The 22,021-nt window shown below is 31.8% G+C and overlaps 1 protein-coding gene across 1 annotated transcript; it reads left to right on the forward strand.

The window, feature by feature from the left end:
- The first annotated feature begins 181 nt into the window (after positions 1-181).
- On the forward strand, positions 182-21,887 carry LOC106666104. The gene is made up of 33 exons (XM_014393010.2): positions 182-449; positions 6,677-6,747; positions 6,815-6,997; positions 7,229-7,368; positions 7,431-7,570; positions 7,726-7,923; positions 10,180-10,376; positions 10,675-10,832; positions 11,071-11,204; positions 11,269-11,505; positions 11,562-11,759; positions 12,011-12,145; positions 12,204-12,323; positions 12,378-12,511; positions 12,577-12,799; positions 13,098-13,292; positions 13,351-13,513; positions 13,590-13,698; positions 14,903-15,073; positions 15,134-15,285; positions 16,680-16,771; positions 16,889-17,039; positions 18,366-18,454; positions 18,607-18,734; positions 18,816-18,951; positions 19,007-19,122; positions 19,183-19,482; positions 19,552-19,679; positions 19,869-20,039; positions 20,119-20,252; positions 20,324-20,429; positions 20,514-20,589; positions 21,193-21,887. Exons 1-33 carry the CDS (start codon positions 393-395, stop codon positions 21,206-21,208), a joined length of 4,758 nt encoding a protein of 1,585 aa, XP_014248496.1. The 5' UTR covers positions 182-392; the 3' UTR covers positions 21,209-21,887.
- The last annotated feature ends 134 nt before the right edge of the window (positions 21,888-22,021 follow it).

Below are 22,021 nucleotides of genomic sequence, written 5' to 3' on the forward strand. Positions count from 1 at the left end.
TTGTAAGTAGTAAAAAAAGACTCTTGAGATAAGCTTAAAATAATCACAAAGCACAATAACACGGAAGGCACGTATAAGCGGACGCCTGTTGAATTTATGCAAACTGCACTGGCTGTGGGAATAATATTAAATAAAGAATCTCAAAAATCTTCATTTTTTATTTTTTTAAAGTAAAAAAATACACATTTTTTGTCGTTATTACCGTAAAAATCTTCACGAGGATAAATGCATTTTTGACCTGCCGCCACAGCTCTGTCTTTTTTCTTCTGCGGCGGTCACTATGGGACACGAGCGACACAACAAACAGGTGGATCGATGACTGACGCGGCTGGCTTTTCGGAATAGTTTTACTATTTTACTCGAAAGAAGGTTGGGGGAATCACTTTTAGAGGATGAATCTCCTGATAGCATTCTTTTTCTTTATATTCACTATACAGGACACATTGGCAGTAAGTCCAGCGTTGATTAATGTTTATTGCTTTCATCAAAAGGCAAGCTAACCCAACACCGCAATATCCCTTACTCAAATGAGACAAAAGACGCACCACACAAATCAACTTAAATGCATGAATTCCACTCAAAAATATCTGTTGAACCAAAATAGTAAAAACCCCTCCAATTATTATAACGGTCTTATGTGACTTTGATGTGTTTACTTTGAGTAAATGTAACTTCTCAAATTAGGTTAAATCGTAACTACCATCCTTGTCTGCTGTGCACTTTCGATCGCCGAACTTCTTCTTTTGAACAAAACTCAAAAATCTATCTTAGATGTCATATATAGATATCATTGTATAACAATTTTGTACTACATATGCCTAAATATACCCACTACCAAAACCTTGAACACAAATTCTCTGTTTTATAACATAAAATTCAATATCCGTAACGACCGGAAACCCTTGCTCATTTATCTGATTTGCACACCAGCCAGGAGTGAATACAATAGACTTCTTTGATTCGCAATGAATTATTTATCCGATTAATCGCAGAATCGTCCATGGGGTGACAACGGACAGAATGCCTAAAACATCACCTTCTTTAGGAAATTATCTTACAGAAAATATAATCAAAATATTAAGTACCGATATTAAATCCACTTATGAAAAATGTACTATTTTACAATTCCAATTTTTCCAACATCATTTCAGAATTTGTAGAAGAAAATATCTTAACAAACTACTGTAACTAACTTCCTTGCATTTTTTATACTGTAGGATTTTTGTAAAGATACCAATTTAACATTTCTTACCTTTTGTTTTGACCCGTCATTAACAAAGGCACAGCCCTAGTAGACAACCAAGAAAGCTAGAACACGTCAACCATCCCTGAACTGTAAGATTTCATCTAGAGGTCTGCTGACTGATAAACCGATCATTTCCGATCATTTTTGTCTGTCTATCCTATTGCTTATGGGATTCTATGAAAACCGAGACGCTTAAGACAGACCAAAACAGCGAGCATAGACTAACAAAAATTATTGTAATTCGTAAAGACCTAATTATTTATCCCTGAATTTGGTTGTTTTTCTTTTCCTTTTATTAAGCTGCTAAGTCCAAACAAAATTTTTAGTTATAAGATCTTATAGGAGAGTCAACTCCAGTCAAGAGTCAACAGTCACTCTTATAATTCATGTCGAGGGACGTGCTTGTAACACCTCTAACCTGATGATGAGGTATAAAGCTTGAAATCCGTAAAGTTGAAAACAACAAACTCTGAGTAAGAACTATCTTTTAAAGAGATTAAACAACATGCTCACTCCACCTTTTATAATTTCTATTAATTTGCTAGTAAATGGTTTTTGTCTTATCCTGCTCGCTAGAGAGGTTAGATTTTGTGTTTCTGCAAAAGCTACTAGGTTCAGGTTCAGCTAAAGTTGTTATTGTGAGACTTCCATCTTACTGTCTGCTAGGTATTGAATCTGTAATGTTTCAGCCCTGTCGGTAATGACGAGATCCCAAAACGTCTCTGGCAGGGCAAAACAGTGACGACAGACCTACCAAAATTTTGGAATTCGAAAAAGGCCAACTTGTATATCAATAAGCGGTTGGTTGTTTTTTAATTTTCTGTCAAGCACGATATTGAGTTGGTAGATGTTCCGGCAAAATCACCCGTCTGGGCTCTGGTGATCTACCAAAGATTGCGAGAAACCGAAACACATATCTGACTTAACAAAAAAAAGAAATGTTTTCTATCATCCTGCTAGCTGCAGAGGGTAGATTTCGTGTTTCTACAAAAGCTGCTAAGTTAAAACTGAGATTGACATTACGGCCTGTGTAGTGTTGAAACTGTATTTTGATCGATTTACGATAATTTTTGTCCGCCTATCCTTGCTATATTGTATTGCTCTGTACCTCTGTAAATCAACTCAAGATAGCGAGAGGCTGAAACTCCTCTGACAGGCCAACCAAAATTACTGTAATTCGGAAAAAACCATACACCCCTGAATTATTAGGTTATTTTTTATTTTCCTGATAGGCACGATACCAGAAAATGGACTTTGGGCGCTGGCAAAAGCTGCTAAGTTCAAGCAAGATTTGTGATTGTGAGATTGACATCTTCTAGTCTTCGAGGTGTGCCATAATCGTTTCTGATCATTTTTGTCCATCTATGCCTGGTCTGTCAAGCGTTTTGGCCTCTCGCCATGTTCAGTGAGGGAACTGCGTGATTTTCGTTGAGTCGAGTCCCTTTTTAATGATCGTGAATGGTGGAACCAGTGTATAATACAGAGAAAATTAATCAGACAGGACTAGCAAAAAAAGGCAGATTGCAAAGAACATATAAGATTATTAACAGACAACAACGGAAAATCAAACTAGGCCACTCACCTTGCACAAAACCACCAATCGTTTCAATCCAAACAAGCTTGAAGTTAGTCCGTGTCGTACAAAAAGAACGAAAAATGGGCATAATTAAAAATTTAGACAGGCTCTTCTATGGATCTACAAATGTGGGATGTATGTACATGTCTGACGTTTTGATAGATACAACTGTATAATGAAACTCATCTACACCGTCCGACTGTGTAAAAGTTCCGACGTACAAACATAATAAATGGACTCGGAGATTATCATCATGAAATTTGATCCCTTTCGCTAGCTTCGTCTGTCAGGCAGCATTCCGCCATCTTAGTGGTTGTTCTGTGCGTTATTTTATCATCCATGTCCTTTGTCAACGTTTGTAAATAGAGTTGGTTTTGTTCTCCTGTCGTCTGTTTGTAGAATAAGTCGGTTTTTCCAAGCATTAAATGTATGTGAATCTGGCAGACCATTACAAGTTCTCCACCTCTCGGGTGTCACAACGTTTCACGACATTAACAACTGTATATATTTACCCACCTAGAAATGTTTTTAGTTTAGATTTATATTAAGAGTTTACCGATAAACGCTTTCCTAAAGAAGAAGAACCTGAATTTCGAAAATTATGAATGATTGAATTGTTAAAACTAATTTTTTAAAAAACACCCAAAAGTCAAAGTTTTTCATCTCCGACTCCTAATCTAAAAGAGTGATGTAATAAATTACAATGGAAAATAATTTTACCCGAGTTGTTATCGTAGTTGGGGCATCAAATATCTTCATTTCAACAATATGACGTCCTTCTAGATGTCTTCAATTGATTTTGACAGCGGAACATTACAATACGAAAACACGCAAGCGTTCATTCAGAGATAATAAACTGCCAAATAGCAAACGCTGACGAATATTCCGAAATAAAAACTTGGGCCAAAAAGGCTATCACAATTTTGGCGTAAATTACGTAATTGCATTTTGTAAAAAATAAAATAATTGTAAAAACCTTACTTTTATTCAGGAACAGTCTTAATTACTAATTTCAGTTCAAATTATTATAGGAAAATGCAAACCAGTGCACTGAAGTATTTTCATTTAATTATTTATATAAATCACAGTCTGAGCATTTCAGAAGATAATGTTGGGATTTTTTTATGTATGCTATATTTAATAAATTATATAGAATATCCTTATTCCAACAACTCACCATCTATAAATTAGTGTGATCAATGAAAAGATAGTTATATATAAAAGTTTTTATTTTGAATAACGGTTTATTAGCACCTTATTTATTATAAAATGCACAACTAGTTTCGACGCTCGATTGGTTGCATCCATTTCAAGTGTTTCGTTCAAGCTATAACATATAATTTAAAAAAATTTAAAATACTAATATACTTTCTAATGCATTTTTCAAAAATTGGCAATACTACATATTTTACATTTAAACATTTTTTCGTTATTTTCTATTAAAAAATTTTTAACTGTTCAAAACTTAAAACTGTTATAAAATAATTTTTATCATAGATAACAGGTATGTCTAAATTTTTTATTAAATACTTTTCTTTTTTCTTTTATATCTATTGCACTTACAATTACATGTTTCTGTTAAATTGTATTTTTCTTATTTTTGGTGTTCATTTCCTACCAATTCGTTCCCAATATCTCAATCCACCACGTGTTTGATCTTCATACCTTTTTCCTTTTTTGGGAGCTTAAGCCCACAAAAAAGGAAAAAGGTATGAATTTCCCATTAGCCCAAATACATAAACAAAAAAATAGAACAAATTGGTAGGAATTGAACACCAAAAATAAAAAAAATACAAGTTAACAGAAATATTTAATATAAGTGCAATAGATCATAAGAAAAAAAAGTATTTAATAAAAGATTTATATATATCCTGTTAAATATGATAACAATAATTTTATAATAGTTTTAAGTATTGAACAGTTAATTTTTTTTAATAGAAAATAACGAAAAAATGTTTAAATGTAAAATATGTAGTATTTCCAATTTTTGAAAAATGCAATAGAAAGTATATTTAGTTTTTTTTTTTTAATTTTATTTAATGTTACAGCTTCAACAAAACACTTGAAAAGGATGCCACCAATTGAGCGTCGAAACTAGTTGTATATTTTGTAATAAATAAGGTGCTAATAAACCATTATTCAAAATAAATACTAAATGAGGTAGCAGGTGTATAAACCTTAGCATAATTCAACGAAATGATTTAACAAAAGATTTGTAAACTTGTTCATACTTGAAAGCAAAAACAAAACCATAAAAGAATACTTTAAAGTAAGCTTGTTTACTGCCTTTGTCTTTTCGAAAAAAGATTATTTTGAATTCATTTTTTGAAGGGCATAGTTGTATAGACAAGCCTAATGCATTCTATTGTACATGGTTTCTTTTTGAATAATGCAAGGTACATTACATCTACAACCTCTGGGCAGAACTGGGTGCAAAAATCTTATTGAATTATAAATCAAAAAGCATTCTTAGCATTAATGCAGCATTCTTAGCCAAACCTCACACTTCTCATGAAATAAATATAGATTAAAGCTTTTCTAATATTATTATTGATTGCTCAGTAACTGTAATGAAAAAGTTCAAAATTACATGATCTAATTGTTTAACAACCTTTAAACTTTAAAAAGAATACAAGCCTAGATGAGATCAGTATGCCACATTAAAAGCATTAAAAGTGTGTTGCAAAAAGCTTTTATCAGAAACTATTTTAAACTTAAATTCCAATTTTTTTAACCTAACCATCCCTAACTCATTAGTTGTTGCAGTTCATACTAGAAATGAAATTTAATTTATTCAGTTTAATTATTGCACTATACAACTATTTTTTTAATAATTATCATGAACATATCAAAGTTTTTAAAGTTTTCTCAATGATCGTTTGAAACCATGCCACAATCCCTCTTCAAGTTTGAACTCCTTTTTTGAACATACAAATGAAATAGTTAATAGAATATTTTCTATGTGTGCTACATATTCTTGAACAGTATTCTTTGGATGATTTTTTTTTCTAATTTGGTAGGCTATGTTATTTATTTTTATTCTTATACATGGAATAATACCCCAGACATGAGGCACGTGAATAGATTCATAAAACGGCCATCTGCAAAACTAACAAGGGAATTATTGGATGACAGCCAAAACTGAACCAGTATTCTGGTTGGACTACTGACAGGACACTGCCTCCTAAGAAGGCACATACACAGAATAGAAAGTAGAACCAGAATTTGTATTGATTTCAATGCTGTAAAAACAGGATTGCAATGTTCTTGTCTTATCTTATTATAGATATTCCTAATTGCTCTTTTTTGAAATTTTATAATTTTTATGACAAAATTTTCATTACCATAAAACTCAATACTCTATATAACAGACCCTTGGAATAGCATCGTATATAATAGTCCCACAACCTCAATATTGACTTTGTTTTACAATTTATATAAAATAAACTGATCTTGCACACCACTTCAATTTGGAATCTACAAAAAGACCTAAAAATGTAACACATTCCTTGTCACATGTCATTCAAAAAGTTATAAACTGATTTTTAGAAAAGGAATCTAATAAGTTATCTATAGGCGTTGGTCGCCACAACGGTTTAGGCGTTGACACAGAGCTCATCACTGTCAAACGAAAACGGCAAGAACAGAGTGTGTAGGATACCATATTTTAATTTTATTTAAAAAAATAAATAAATGCGTATAATCTATTATAAACAAAACACAATACATTTCACGAATCAAAATTACACAAACATGTCATAAACCTTCTATTTAAAAAAACATCCTTAGTATAAATTTAAATTATCAATGATTATAAAATACATGTTTGTAAGCACATTTTACTTATTTTTCAGGTTCCTAAGATTATAAAACTTCTAGAAGGGACCCAGATAGAAAATTCCAATACTTTAATTGAATCAATCGGGTAAAACAACTTTGAATTGGTACATTTTAAATCAAATTATAATCCATAATAACCAAACACTTATTAGGTCTACAAAGTGGATGGCTAGAAACTCGACCAAATACAAACCAAACATTTTAACCGAATTTATTGACAGCCCTGAAAATGATTTCGCTACTATTTGGTATAACATGTATGTTGCAAACAAATTGCAATGGAAGCCAGAAAAATACATGATGTCATGCAAAGAAGAGGAAGAATATATTAATTTGTAAGAAGAATTTTTTGTTTTAAAAAACTGCTGCCAGAGTTTAAAAAAAATGTTGATATGATTAATAAAATAATAATTGACAATAAAATTAGTTATTGCTACTTTGTGATCAAAATTCTGTCCTTCCTGTTGATCAAATAATAATCAATGCAATGTTTTCATTAATATTTTCATCAAATTTTTATATCAACTATCAATGTTTATTTCACTTTGTTCTGTACAATTTATTAGATGCGGTGAATGTGTGGGTGGGACGACAGAGAAGGATGACAATTTCGGTTTGGACAACTGTGGAGTATGCTATGGACTTCAGAGGTGTTCGAATGAATGTAAAGAGTCTTCGATTGAGACAATCGAAGAGGAAGAATCCGGTAGCTATTTCTAATTTGATATTTCACAAATGACTATTGTTAATTTTTATTTTCATTTTGAGACTGCATGCAGATCCTGGGAATGAAACCTAACGTCGTGGATGTGAATGGAAGCTCTGCCAAAACAACTGTACAAATAATTGCCACTGAACTTAAAATCAAAGATATTACTTGTTCAGCATTGTTTGGCAACAATGATATGGTAGGTTTTTAAATTTAGAATTTTGTTGGGGGGGGGGGACAAATTGTAAATATACTCTTGTGAACTATTTTTTTCTCCTAATAGTTCAAGCAGTTGAACTACAATATATTTCCATTACAAACTTTATTTTTACTCAAGCATACAATTTACATTAGGGTAATGTTGAAGCTGAAGAGAAAGAGTGGGGCCTCGTTCTTCATTTTGAGAAGGCGAAAAATGAAGGCAAAATAGAACTATTCTGCAATACCTCAGAAGGAGTTGAATTCAGACATGAAATGCTAGCTGTAGACAGCTCAAAATTAAAACCTATCTCGACTGACAAACATTTTCTCGAATATGGGAAAGAGTCAAAGGTAAGATTATTTTTTTTGTAAAATCCATTGATAAAATAATGGTATGCTAAACTATTTGGATATTTAAAAATTTCATAGTCAAGTGTACAATCAAACAGGATTCTCCTTAGATAAAAATTGTATAACTGAATTTATAAACATTCACTTTTTATTTTACAGATTACAAAATCAAAAATTCATTGATTAATGATTTAAATAAGCTCAGCTATGCACGTGCATATACATACACACGTGTGTGCAGAGCTGTCTAGAAACAACAATTACTAAAGGCATAATACAATCCAATAGTTGTGATCACAAAATCCAAAATAAGTAAAATTTAAAAAGAGTTTATATCACACCTCTTTTAGTTTATGTTTCATATTATTGGGTTGTGTTTATTTAGTTTTAAATCTCATGACATTTTAACCTAAAAAGTGTAGTTCTAATAGTAAATGTATTGATGTATTTCCTGCTTTTTTACAGTATATACACTGTGTTTAATGACAGCGATCTCTTTGAGACATCTGAGTGTCTGGATGTAAAAAACCTGTTCAAATCTTGCTTGAAAATTTTTCAACTACCTATATCTATTGTTATATTCAATTAATTTCTCTGATTCCTATCCATCAGAACTGTACTATAATCATTTTGGCATTTCAATTCCTGTGTGTGCCAGAACCCAGTTGAGGGTGACTGTTTCGTATCCCCCTGTTTTGGTTGGTCATGTAATTCTAATTATATTTGAGCTGACTTATGATTAGTAATGAATTTTATTTGAATGATTGAAGAAAGAACTTTATTGACAAAAATAGAACATAATAATAAATAAAAAGTTCTTAATACAGCAGTGATTGTAAAACCGTCTGCTGGACTGGAGAATTCATTTGAAAACCAGGATATTTGAAATATATGATACATATGAGAAAACGTTGGTGCAATACGTAGAACAAAAACAAACACTCATAAGGCTCTTCAACATAAAACTAAAATGAAAATAAACTAATAATTAAATTGTTTCACAAGCTCTCTACTTGTCACTAAAGTGCAATCTTAGTAAAACCCATCAGCTTTGTACAGGTTAAAAAGTTGAGTTTTTCTATTAAAAAGGCTCTTGAAACTACTGCCTTAAATACCTTAAACTTCAAATTGGGTAGGAAAAAGGGGTTTGAAAGCAGACTGGACCAAACCGAATTAATCACGAACTTGGAGAGGTGAATTTTCCTTTTAAGATGAGGAGTCAGAGAGAGTTGGCATTAAGATGACCCCCCCAGATATTAGTTCTCCTTCACAACTTCAATTCATTTACCCTGGAAGGACCAGTATCATAAGTGCCAGCCTTCCTTCCATACAAAAAAAAAACATGATTTTTATTTGCTTAAATTGAGAGAAAGGCTCCATTAAGACCAATAACTTTCCAATCAACAATGTTCCTCTGTAAATAAGCAGGAGCCTAACTAACCAGGATGACTACATCATCAGCGTAGAGAAGACATTTCATTAATAAATTAGAGGAATGAATACCAAAGCCTGGGTCAACAGGAAGGTTGTTTATAAAGAGGGAAAACAACAGGGGGCTGAGGATGCATCCCTGTCTAATGCTACACTGAACAGGGAACTATGCAAGACCATATTATTAATTTTAACAGCAGATCCTGAAAGAGCAAACAAGGCTGCTAGTGTGTTGACCTTGTTTGTGTGAGAAACCGAGGTTTGCAGCCTTTGGTGTACCAAGTCAAAGGGCAGTGGCTGCAATGGTTTAGGTGTTGACACAGAGCTCATCACTGTAAGATAAAGATCCCGAGTTTGAACCCAGCAGCCCTGCATTCCAACACAACATACTTAAAAATGGGCTTTCTTCAAAAACAGTACCTTCCCGAGGATTCATACAACCTGTAGTTGAAATACTCCCGTAAAAAAAATAATAATAATAAAATAAAACAAAAATAAAAAGTCAATGAAAAACGCAAAGATTTTATTTCCTATTTTTGAAGTTTCTAGGTTAAGAATGTTGTAAAATGAGAAGATATGGTCAACTTTAAAATAAACGTTTGTGTACAGTATTAAATTAAAATGCTTAATCCTTATTGCAAAAGATTAACAGATAATAATACAATTTGTACCAAAATTTATTACTATGTCTGTATATTAAAATTTCTATATATAAAAATACCTCATTTTAAAACTTCATCAATTATAAGCCTTTTTTAATTTAATATTTTAGCTTACAAATGCTAATGTGTCTACAAAGGTGTCCCTTCTTTTTGTTTAATATAGATAATGATGAGAGTCACAAACTTATATGCCCTCACCGACTTGGTCTGTTTTGGAAAGCAGGATGGCCAGATTGTATATAAGTACTGGACAAATGACATTCAGGGTAACTCATTGTCATCAGAAGTGTACTGTGAAGGAATTTGGCCCACAGGCCCATCCGATATGGAGTTCGGTTTGGCTTATACTGAAAGCTCAATGTAATTAAAAATTAATCCATTTATATTTAGTGATCTAATTGACCAAATTACTTATTTCAATTAATTATTCTTTTTATGTATGGTCTTGGTTGAGATGAAAAAGTTATTGTCATGTAGGATTCGAAACTGAAGGTCGTGGATTCAAATCCCGCTCGTGATGCTAACTTTTTCATCTCAACCAAGACCTTACCTAAAAAGAATAATTAATTGAATTATTTTTAAGTAATTAAACGTTATCCTTTTTCTTTTTTGTTTTTAATTTTTGAAGTTTAACTTTTTGTGTTTTGTTTTTTTTAAGGGATACAGCTCAAACAATTAAAATTTCAGTTTTTGCGCCAGACCCAAAGGTGATCAAAACAAAGCATAAAGGCAACCAGATTTCAATAGTTTTTGACCGTAACATTCCAACCACTTTGAACTGCAACAATTTAAAAGGACAACCACCAATAGGAAAAGGTTTTTTTTAAAGACAGGTTTATAAATTACAAACTAATTATAAAAAATCAGTGAATTGAATGAGGGCTGCATGGTGAAAAACACCTTAGTATCTTGTACTTAATGGTTCATTTTATATGCAAAGAGAAATATTTTCAGTACCAGGCATTCAAAAAAAAAATTTTTTTTAATGAGTTTTATACCAAATACAATACAATTATTATAAAAAATTTAATAAATTCATACAATATATTTACAGGAGCCACTTGTGAAATCGCAGCTAATGAATTTAGAATTAATCTTGGCCAGGATTCAAAAATTAAAAAAGGCCAACATTTGACAATCAGCTTGTCTAACACAAAAGCTTACACCACCATTTTGGATGATTTGAAAGTATGTAAATACATAATGTGTACAAATTCTCTCTAATAATTTTTGAATTCAAACTGATTTCAAGGTAGATGAAAAATCCATTATTGCCGGCCCTTCGAAAGTCTGTCGTGATGAAACAGTTAAATACAAATTGACTGGAGATGAAAGTGCCGCTAACTGGTCGATTGCATATACTAATAAATTCCTTGGACAAGCCTCTCCAGGAAGCCTTCAAAGGATGAACCTTCTGTTGTGGAGAAATATAAGGGAAAAACGAAGTCAATGGGACAACACTAAACAGATTTCCATAAATACAAGCCTTGTGAGTCAATTATATTCTTATTTTTATGCGAATAATTAAAATATTGTTTTGTTCAGTTGATGCAGGATACAGAATATGAGTTGAAAGCATTGTCTAGAAATTCAAACGGAGATTTAATGAAGTTTTCTAAAAGTATAACTGTATCTAAACATAAATCCCCTCTTGTGTATATTCAAGGAGTAAACAAGGTAGACTCAAGAACAGACATAATGTTTGAGGCTCAAATTATTTGCCAGGAGAAAGAGAACTTGATGGTAATTTCAAAATCTTTGCTGATAAATCTGCACTTATAACATTAAGTAATATCTTAATAATCTCTGATCATTCTCATCAGTCTATTCTTGTTTGCTTATGTATGTCAGTTTTAAAATGAGAAGGAATAGAAATACAAAAAGACAGTGCATAAGCCAACCACTAACTCACAGAATAGAATGATCTGATATGATCGAGCCACAGGTTCTTCACAAACTGAATTATATTCAGACTTCACAACTTATAATCGTAGGTCATGTGGAAAACAGGAGAAAATAAAGAACTATTACAAGAAGGGTCAAAGTTATACATAAAAGCTAGCGACCAAAACAATAAGTTACGTTCAATTATAGTCGAACTACTCAACAAAGACAAAATCGTATATCAAGTAAGAAAAATTGTTCACATTTCATATTAATTGTTGACATAAAACAACATTTCATTAGGATAAAATCAGCGTGAAATTTGAAATGGATGAATTCAATCCACCAACATATATAGATCAAATTGTAGTTGGTACTGGTCACAACATTGAAATACCAATCAATAACCATGGGGAAAGAAAGGTAAAAAGAAAACAGAATTTTAAAACTTGTCCTTAATTGAAATTGTTTTTATAGTTCTTGTGGCAATGCTTCACGGAATTAGGGAAAGAATGTAGGACAGCCGGAAAAGATCCCAAGCCTATTGAAACTGTTGGTACCATAGATGATTCTTTATTATTCATCCCAAGAGGAATGCTTCCTGTTGGGAGGTTAGTAATAAACATTAATAACAATCACTAGTTTTTTTTGTGTGTCTAAGTTTCAATATTTTCAGATATGCAATTGAAATTAAAAAAACAATGAATGGAACTTCTTCAGCTAAAATTGTACAACTGAGGGTCATATTTGGGGAACCGCCATTTTTATCATTGAAGAATATTAAAATTGACACTAATATAAAAGTCAACCTGAGAATTTCAGATGTCATCGGTTCTTGTGAAGTTTCAGTTGGTACTCTTATGGCCAATAATTACACTTACATCGATCTTAAAGAAATTGTAAGTAAATTTTACTCTAGGGTGTTTTTTCATTTATACCTTCATCATCTTCAATCTTCTTAGAATGGTTTTCGTCTGTCAGGCGCATATCAACATTTCATACTCTTAACTGGTTAGTTTGTCCAATTTATTAGAGAAACTGACCATTTAAGTTGACAAAATGCCAAAATGCATCTGTCCAACAATACCAGTGTGAATAATCAGACCGGATGATCGGAGATGATCAACCTATTAAGCTATGCCTTGTTGACTTTTCCAAAATGCTTCAAAATATGTAATTACATGATTTGCCTACCAGTTTAGCCCAGAAAAAGTTGAAGGGACGCCATTAAACCCAATAAACAAAGACTACTCCTTCAAACTGCCAGAGAAAATTCTGAAATTTGGTGCCAAATATAAATTCAGGTTTTCTGTAAACTGTGGTGCTCTTTCCCAAAGTTACATTATTTTCAGTGTCCCACTTAAAGAACCAGTCAAAACTGGTGACTTGGAAGTAAGAACAGTTTTAGGTAGGTTTTTGTTTAACAAAATGTTAATGCGTCAATTTCTAGGTAACACCGTTAATGGGGTCTGCATTAATTACACTGTTCAAACTCAATGTAAAGCATATGGCAGAGGAGAACACAATTTATGACTATGGATATATTTTTAAAGATACCTATTACTATTTGGAAAAGAAACTGGACCCTTCGGCAGCAATATATTTATTACCTGGTAATTTTGTAAAACGGTTTAATATATTTAATATATTTACATCATTTTTACTCAAATATCATTGTATTTTATAAAGGGCAAGTAAAGCCTTTTGTTAAGGTATGTCAGATAGGAAAAATCTGCAGGACTGTTACTGGATCGGAGATTAACGTTCATGGAGAAACAATAGATCCAGTTGCAACAAAGTAAGTATTTTGTCAATGAATATGAATATTTTTTGTGCAATATATATATATATATATATACAGGGTGAATTGCTACTCGTGCTACAAACTTCTCCAGTAGATTCTTCACCCTAAAATGAACAAAAAAGTTCATATTGTCCATGGTCCGATTCTCAACCATTTCAGAGTAATTTCGCTTTTTAAAGATTTTGAAAGATATCACGTCCTGGCGTCGGAAAATCGTGATATCTTTTAATCTAAACATTTCTCTGAAAATCTAATAGCACCGTTGAAATTCCCGTTAATTTTTCAATAAGAAGATGACGGTGGCAAAATGTTTGGGCTAATTTTTTGTGTTTTATTTCAGCCAGAACTACACCTTCATCTTCTTATTGAAAAATTAACGGGGATTTCAACGGTGCTTATAGATTTTAAGAGAAATGTTTAGATTAAAAGATATCACGATTTTCCGACGCCAGGACGTGATATCTTTCAAAATCGATAAAAAGCGAAATTACTCTGAAATGGTTGAGAATCGGACCATGGTCAATATGAACTTTTTTGTTCATTTTAGGGTCAAGAATCTACTGGTGAAGTTTGTAGCACGAGTAGCAAGTCACTCTCAAACATTAGCAATCCTTGAACCACCATTTTTTCTCTTTTTGTCATCAACATCTTGGTCTCACAACCACTAAATAAGAAAATGACGAGTGCGTTGGAAGCGTTATTAAATCAGGTAGTTTTCCTCAAATTTGCTGCCTTCTGAGACTAAAATTAGAAACTCTGGATTACTTTATACACTTTCCGATTTACACAATTTTCCACTCTTTTTGTAGTTCTGGCTGAAATAAAACACAAAAAATTAGCCCAAACATTTTGCCACCGTCATCTTCTTATTGAAAAATTAACGGGAATTTCAACGGTGCTATTAGATTTTCAGAGAAATGTTTAGATTAAAAGATATCACGATTTTCCGACGCCAGGACGTGATATCTTTCAAAATCGATAAAAAGCGAAATTACTCTGAAATGGTTGAGAATCGGACCATGGACAATATGAACTTTTTTGTTCATTTTAGGGTGAAGAATCTACTGGAGAAGTTTGTAGCACGAGTAGCAATTCACCCTGTATATATATTTTTTTTATTTATTTATTTATTTTTTTTAATTATCATCATCATATCAAATTTTAAACTTTATAAATTATCATGATTCCCTGATTTTAGAAATGTACTTGATTCTTACAAAACTGCAATCAAAAGTGGCTTCCACGAATTTGCTGTAGGGAATGCAAAAACGCTTACAGAAAGTTCAAAGCCAAATGAAGAAACTTATAGAAACATAACAACAGTAATGAATCAAATACTTCATGAGACAATAGACAAAATGGGCTTATTGTAATTAACACATTTAGTAATTAAATAAAGAATCCAGCTAAAAATTAACAGACTTGACAGATTACAGAAAGACATTTCAAAAGTCAATGATGCCTTAGATTTGCTCCAGAGCTCTATGAAAATTGTTGACATGATGGAAACTTCAGATGAATCGAGGGAAAAAATTATTACATTTAGAGACAAAATACAAGCTGCTTTTAAAAAGAAAACAGGTACACATTTTAAATTTAAAGTTCGTATGAGACACTTAACTATCTCTACCGAAGTATGTCACATTCTACCAAAATACATATAAAAAAGGTAACAATTATTTTATAAGGTCATTTATACTTTTTTTAACTCATATTTTTCCTTGAAAATAAACAGTACATTTTAATAATTACGTACATAAGTAATTGTTTAAATTAACAAATTTATTATTTCAAGAAATAAAAAAATGATTTATTCAGTATTGCTCAAATAATAATAAATAAAATGTATTGCCTATTCTCGAGTATCAAAGAGCTTTTGAAACACAGCTGATTGCAGCAAGAAATTGATTTGAAGTCTATAAATGCATATGGTTGCATTAAAATTCTATTTCATGTGGAGTAATTGTTAAGTAAATGTATATATTAGCTTGAGTATTTTGGGTATGTATGGGTGGGTTTGGGGTGGAATATAGGGAATCTCACAGACCCACCAAAGTAGGTTGTTATAAGTCCGTAGAGTGAGTGGTTGTGACACACCAGCGTAATACAACATACCCGATGGCTTGCCAATTCTTTCTGCCAATAAATGTGTATATTAGCTTAAGTGTTTTGAGTGTGTGATTGGGTTGTGGCAAAATATAGAATACCTCACAGATCCACCAAAATAGGTTTGTTGTCTATAGAGCGCATGGTGGTGAGGCACTGGCATAAAAAATCAAAACCCTGATGGCTCATTATTTCTTTTAACTATATATACTGTTTGAAAGGTTTCATTTTTGTATGAATGCATATATCAGCTTGAGTGTTTAAGTATGGGTGGGTGGGTTTGTGGTGGAATACAAAGCCACCATAAAATGTTACGTTGCTGTAAGTGTATAGAGCAAATGGCGGCGAGGCAAATGGTGTAATACCAAATACCCTGGTGACTCAACAATTATTCAACTGTATGTACTATGTAAAAGATTAAGTTTTGTATGAATGTATTTATTAGTGTAAATAAGGGTGGGATCTCTGTGGAATATTGAGTACCATCTAACTTATATTAGGTATACGTTAGTATGAATGTTTGTTTTAAATGTGTTGCTTAAACCTTGCCACCGGCGGTTAAATATTTTATGAGAGAAAACAATGTTACTCAATTAACATGGGAAAGAAGTCAAAACATGAGGTAGAAAACACATGAGGAGTCAGTTGCCAGCCTGTTGAAAAAAGAAAAATCATGAGATTTCCTCCTGTAGTATGCTGGTTAATGAATCTTTAACATGATCCTTTCTGATCATCTTTCAAATAATAGTACATAGTTACAAAATGCAAATTAGAATAAGCCCCCACAAACATAAATTACTTTAATGTGACCGTATGTAAATTAATGTATTTAGCAATTATTGTTAAAATATTCAAAACACTGTTTTAAGACAACCTGGTGCAGTCTGCTGTAATGAAAGTGGAGCCAAGAGCAAAGCGGCAGGTGGAAAGAGAACCCAAGAAAATTTCAGATAAAAAAACAGTAAGAAAAAAATAAATAAAAAGATTGTAGGTGTAAAACCACCAACTTCTTTAATATTATACTTTCACATCAGTATTTGTCAATGACTTAGCACAAGTAAAAATAACCAATTTTTAGATTGAAGTATTGTTAGAAGCATCAATTTGGGATATACAAAAATTAAACAATAAAACAGAAATGTTGAAACAAAAGGAAACCATCATAAATAGACTTCCTGACGATCTCAGCCAATTGTGCAACGCAGTAACATCAACACCGCTTCAAATGAGTAGGTGTTAGTATGTATTGGGTTGTCCGGAAAATAATGCAGGATTTTGGTATTAAACAAAAAAAAAGAAACTAGTTACTTTAAAGCAATGTTCTTTAATCAAAATAATTTCCCATACTCTCAATACATTTCTCCCAACGTGTTGGTAACTTATTAATTCCGTCTGAGTAGAATTCAGAATTTTTAGAATTGATAAAGTCAATAAATGCATTTTCCAGTTCCGTTTGATTTTTGAATATTATGTGTTGTAAGTAGTGGTCCAGGTGTCTAAAAAAATGGTAGTCAGTAGGCGAGAGGTCCGGAGAGTAGGGTGGGTGAGGCAAAGTTTCATAGCCAAGCTCCAATAATTTTTGTGACGTTACACGTGACACATGTGGTCGAGCGTTGTCATGCAACAAAATGGGCCCTTTCCGATTGACCAAAGAGGGCTTCATTACTGCCAATTTCTGATGCATGGTATTAATTTGGTTACAGTATGATTCAGCATTGATGGTTTCGCCAGGATTTAAGAAGCTGTAGTGTATTAAACCAAATGAAGCCCACCATACCGTAACCATTACCTTTTTTTGATGAGTTGGGGGCTTTGGAGCTTCTCCTTTGTCGAGCCACTGTCCAGAACGTCTAGTGTTATCGTAGAGAATCCACTTTTCGTCACATGTAACAATTCTGGCCAGAAATGGGTCATTTTTGTTTCGACAAAGAAGTGATGCACAAACATCAAAGCGCTGATTTTTTTGGCGATCGTTTAATGAGTGTGGAACCCAATTTTCGAGTTTTTTCACTTTTCCAATCGCCTTGAGGTGGTCAGCGACGGTCGTTTTACTGACTTTGAGTTGCTCTGCAAGTTCTCGAACAGTTGTTTTGGGGTTTTCTTCCACCACTGATCGCAGAACATCATCATTAAGAGAGGAAGGCCTTCCACGACCTTCTTCATCTTCAAGGCTGAAATCTCCCTCCCGAAATTTTTTAAACCACCTTTGCACAGTGCACTCATTAACACAACCCTCGCCCCAGACTTGGTTAATGTTTCTAGCCGTTTGGGCTCCGCTTCGGCCGAGTTTAAACTCGTAAAAGAAAATCGTACGAAATTCTCGCTTTGACATTATAAGGATGACTGAATTATTTCCAAGTAGCGGAATGCTACAGAGGTAAACAAACAATATCATTTGGAAGAGGATTAATAAGTGTTGACATTCCTGTAAACGTAAACAGAATATTTTATATAGATTTTTTTTAATGAAAACTTAAAATCCTGCATTATTTTCCGGACAACCCAATAACTTGAAATAATTCACACTGAGTGTTCAAAAATAAAATTGTGTCCAGATTCAACGATTAAACTGAGGGCTGTAAAACTCAACAAAAATACAATAAGACAATACACAGACTGTGGAAGTGATTGCAAAGTTGGCCAGGTAATAACTTTTTTTAATACTTAAAAAACTTTTTAATAACGTTTTTTGAACGAATTGAATTGTAACAAAAGTTATTTACAAGAAATTATAATAATATATTCTTTGTGAAAACTCGTATGATAGCATGTACAGAATACTAATAAACATTTCAGAGCACTCTTCCAAAGAATTTGTTCAAAAAGAACAATTACACAGATGGTGTTTGTTTGGGTGAAATATTTTTACCTTACAATTTTTCCTCAGACCTTTGGAATAATTCTTCAGAAACACACATGGTTAGGTAATTGAGTTATCATCCTGTAGACCTATTCAACCTATTCAAATAAAATTTTCATATAATTTGAAAGTTATTCTATTTCAGGGCAAGTGGGGTTTATATCAATAAGGTATTCAGATATACTGGTGATATAGTGATAAAAGATACTGAAAATATAACTGGACGATCAACAATTTTTCTTTGGCCAGAAATACCGCCTGATGAAGCAAATTCAACCAAAGTAATTTGCAGTTTAATTTTAAATTTCACATTATCATTCATATTTTATTTTTTAGTGTTTTTCATGGGCAAATACAACTGGATGGACATCTCTTTGTAAAACATTAAAGCTTATAATGGTCGAAAATAGAATAGCTAGGGAATGTAACTGCCCTTTACAAGGAATTTACGCGTACGAATAATTTTAAGCTATTTCTGAAAGCTAAAGATCATATCATTCTTTTTGCTGCAGATTATTCAAACTGAACAGTCAGATAGAAACAACAGGTTCTCCAAATATTGCAGTTAATTTGACAGTTGTTCCCACAATAGAAGCAGAAAAAGAGACAACAACCATGACTACAGTAAACCCACCGGCAAAACCAAAAGCTGTTACCGTCAACACTATTCCACATACAGAAACTGTACAAACAGTGGCCTCAAATAAATTAAATATAACCACAGAAATGGTAACAACAATTGTAGCACCAACATTAACACCATTGCATATGACAACACTGAGAGAAAATGTTACATACATAGCAACGTTTACGTAAGGCTGTCAAGATTTGAGTTTTTAATTTTATATGTAAAATTTTAAAAAAATATATATATTTTTCAGCATTAATGAAAACTTTAATAAAACAATAGGATACAAGAAAACAGAGTTCGAAAATAAAATAAAACAGCAGTTGGTTGAAAATGTAAAATTGTCCAATGAAACTGATCTTGAAGTAAATAATGAAAATGGTGAGAACTGTAAATGACCTGGTCATAATATAAATGAATGCTTTTTAAATATATACATGATAAAAATAAATCCGCACTAAAGTATTTATAACATTTAAAGATGATTTTTTATTTGAGAGAACTTTTTACACAAATGCTAAGGACTGGTTTGCCAAACAAAGTTATGTTTTAATCATTAATTTTCTCTAGATAACATCAAAATTACATTGAAATTACTGAGTGAAGACGCTAAGGTGCCATCAGCAATGATAAAATTGGCCGATACTTTACTCAAGGGTGAATTGCAATTAAAAGGCCTAGACAACAAGGATCTGAGAATATCAGGACAAAAGATTGAGCTGTATCGCGGCAATGTACAAAGTCTGAATTGAAAAAAAAAAAAAAACATTTTTTTCCTTCTTTATTCCAAAATCTAATCATACATTCCATTTATTTTCAGCTTCGTCTTCATCGTCATTTATTATTGTGATATCCTGTGGCGTTTTCATACTTATAATATGCGTGGTTGCAGTCCTTTTGAGCGGAGTATTCTTAAAATGGAGGAGAGAACTGAGGGCGATGAACTTCCTCCAGGTTAGTCAACCTTACAAATTATTTCCGACTTCTATTCTGCCCTTCCTATAAATGTCTTCTTTAAAAATCAGAGCATGGAGACTTACTCTAGACCAAAATATCTAAGACTTCATGAATCTTCATCATTGGATGCAATGGAACGTTCTTTCAGTGACCAAGCAAGCCAACAAAGGCCAGGCAAGATTACTTTAACATTAACAAGAAATTCACTCTATACTTTTTTTTTTTTTTTTTTTTTTAATTTTCTTTTTTTCTACCTAGGAGAGTTGGATTCAGGCATAGTGCTTACAGTTGATCCAAACAAAATTTCATCAAAGTACCAATCGATCAACAATATGTAAGTACCTATCTTATTGTTAGTTGTATTCTGTTAAGTTCAAAAATTCAAGTTATAATTTGAATATAAATTGTCCAAAATGAAATGAATGAACAATTAATAAATATTAATTTAGGTTTTTGCTTGTTATTTAAAGATATAGTGCTAATTTATTAAAGGATTTATGCTATAGGTTTCATTAAAAAGAAATTTTATATCATTTACAATTGTATATTCAACCAATTGTTAATTATAAAAATTCAATTAATATTACAACAATATTATAAAATAATTAGTTGCATTTTGGAAGTAAATATTTGTGTTTTTAGATTTATCAATATACATAATCATACAAGAGATCTTATCATCCAAAATTCAGTATCTTGGATGAGAGGTCAAACCATTTATGATCCTTTTTTTCATATGATTCTGAATTAAAAGGTCATGGGCTATACTAGCATGGCAAATACAAGTTGGACGTCTTAACCACTCGGACATCACAGACAAAATTGTCACTGTTTATATTTTATTTCTTAATTGTTCATGCACTTATGCAACACATAATCACTTTAAAATATGGTTATTAAATTGTCTTATGGCTTTAACAGCAGTTATTTTTTCTAGGACAACATCTGCGTAATGGTAATAAAATTCAACCATATCCCTAGCTTTTTTGAAGATGCAATATTGATGTCTACTGTTTTTTAATGTATTTAAAATAGCATAAGCAATATTTTTTAAACACTACAAATCTGAATGTTTTTTATGACAGCTGCTAAAAGCTCTCTGTATGTCTCAATTCGCAGTTAACGATGAAATATAAAAAAATTATTATTTGAATGTACACTGTCACTTTTATAGTTCAAATGTAACATTGCAAATATTATTATAAATAAATTATACAAATTGTAAATACAAATAATAGGTAAATATACTAATTATATTACTGTTTACTAATTGAGAGATTTATCCTATTTCAACTTTGGCGTGGGACCGTTGGTAATTAGTTGGCACCAAATATTACACAAAAAGCTTAGTGAAAATGCATGTTTTACACATAAGAAAGACTTGTTATTAAAAAGTATATTTTCAATAAAAAATAAAATTCAATTAAAAATGCACCAATCATATAAAATCTTTTAAAATCAAGTGCAATTTCTGCAATCAAATGAAAAGAGTGCATACATAATAAATTTATATGAAAGTGTTTTTGGAAAAAATGTATTTAGTTAAGCTCAGGCACCAAAGCAAATATCGATTGTAAATTTTTTTAAAAAATGTGTATTTATGTTCAATTTTTGCGCAATTTTAAAATTAATAAATATTCATGCCAAATTAGTTCATGTTTATTATTTTCTTTACATAATTGTTTCTGTATTCTTCCTTATTATTTTGAAGCTTTTTAACAAAAGTGTTTTATGACAGTTTTAATTAGAAAAAGGCTTATTAGAAA

Source organism: Cimex lectularius, unplaced genomic scaffold (assembly GCF_000648675.2).
Source record: "Cimex lectularius strain Harlan isolate CLEC.00 unplaced genomic scaffold, Clec_2.1 scaffold5, whole genome shotgun sequence".
Taxonomy (NCBI): Eukaryota; Metazoa; Arthropoda; class Insecta; order Hemiptera; family Cimicidae; genus Cimex; species Cimex lectularius.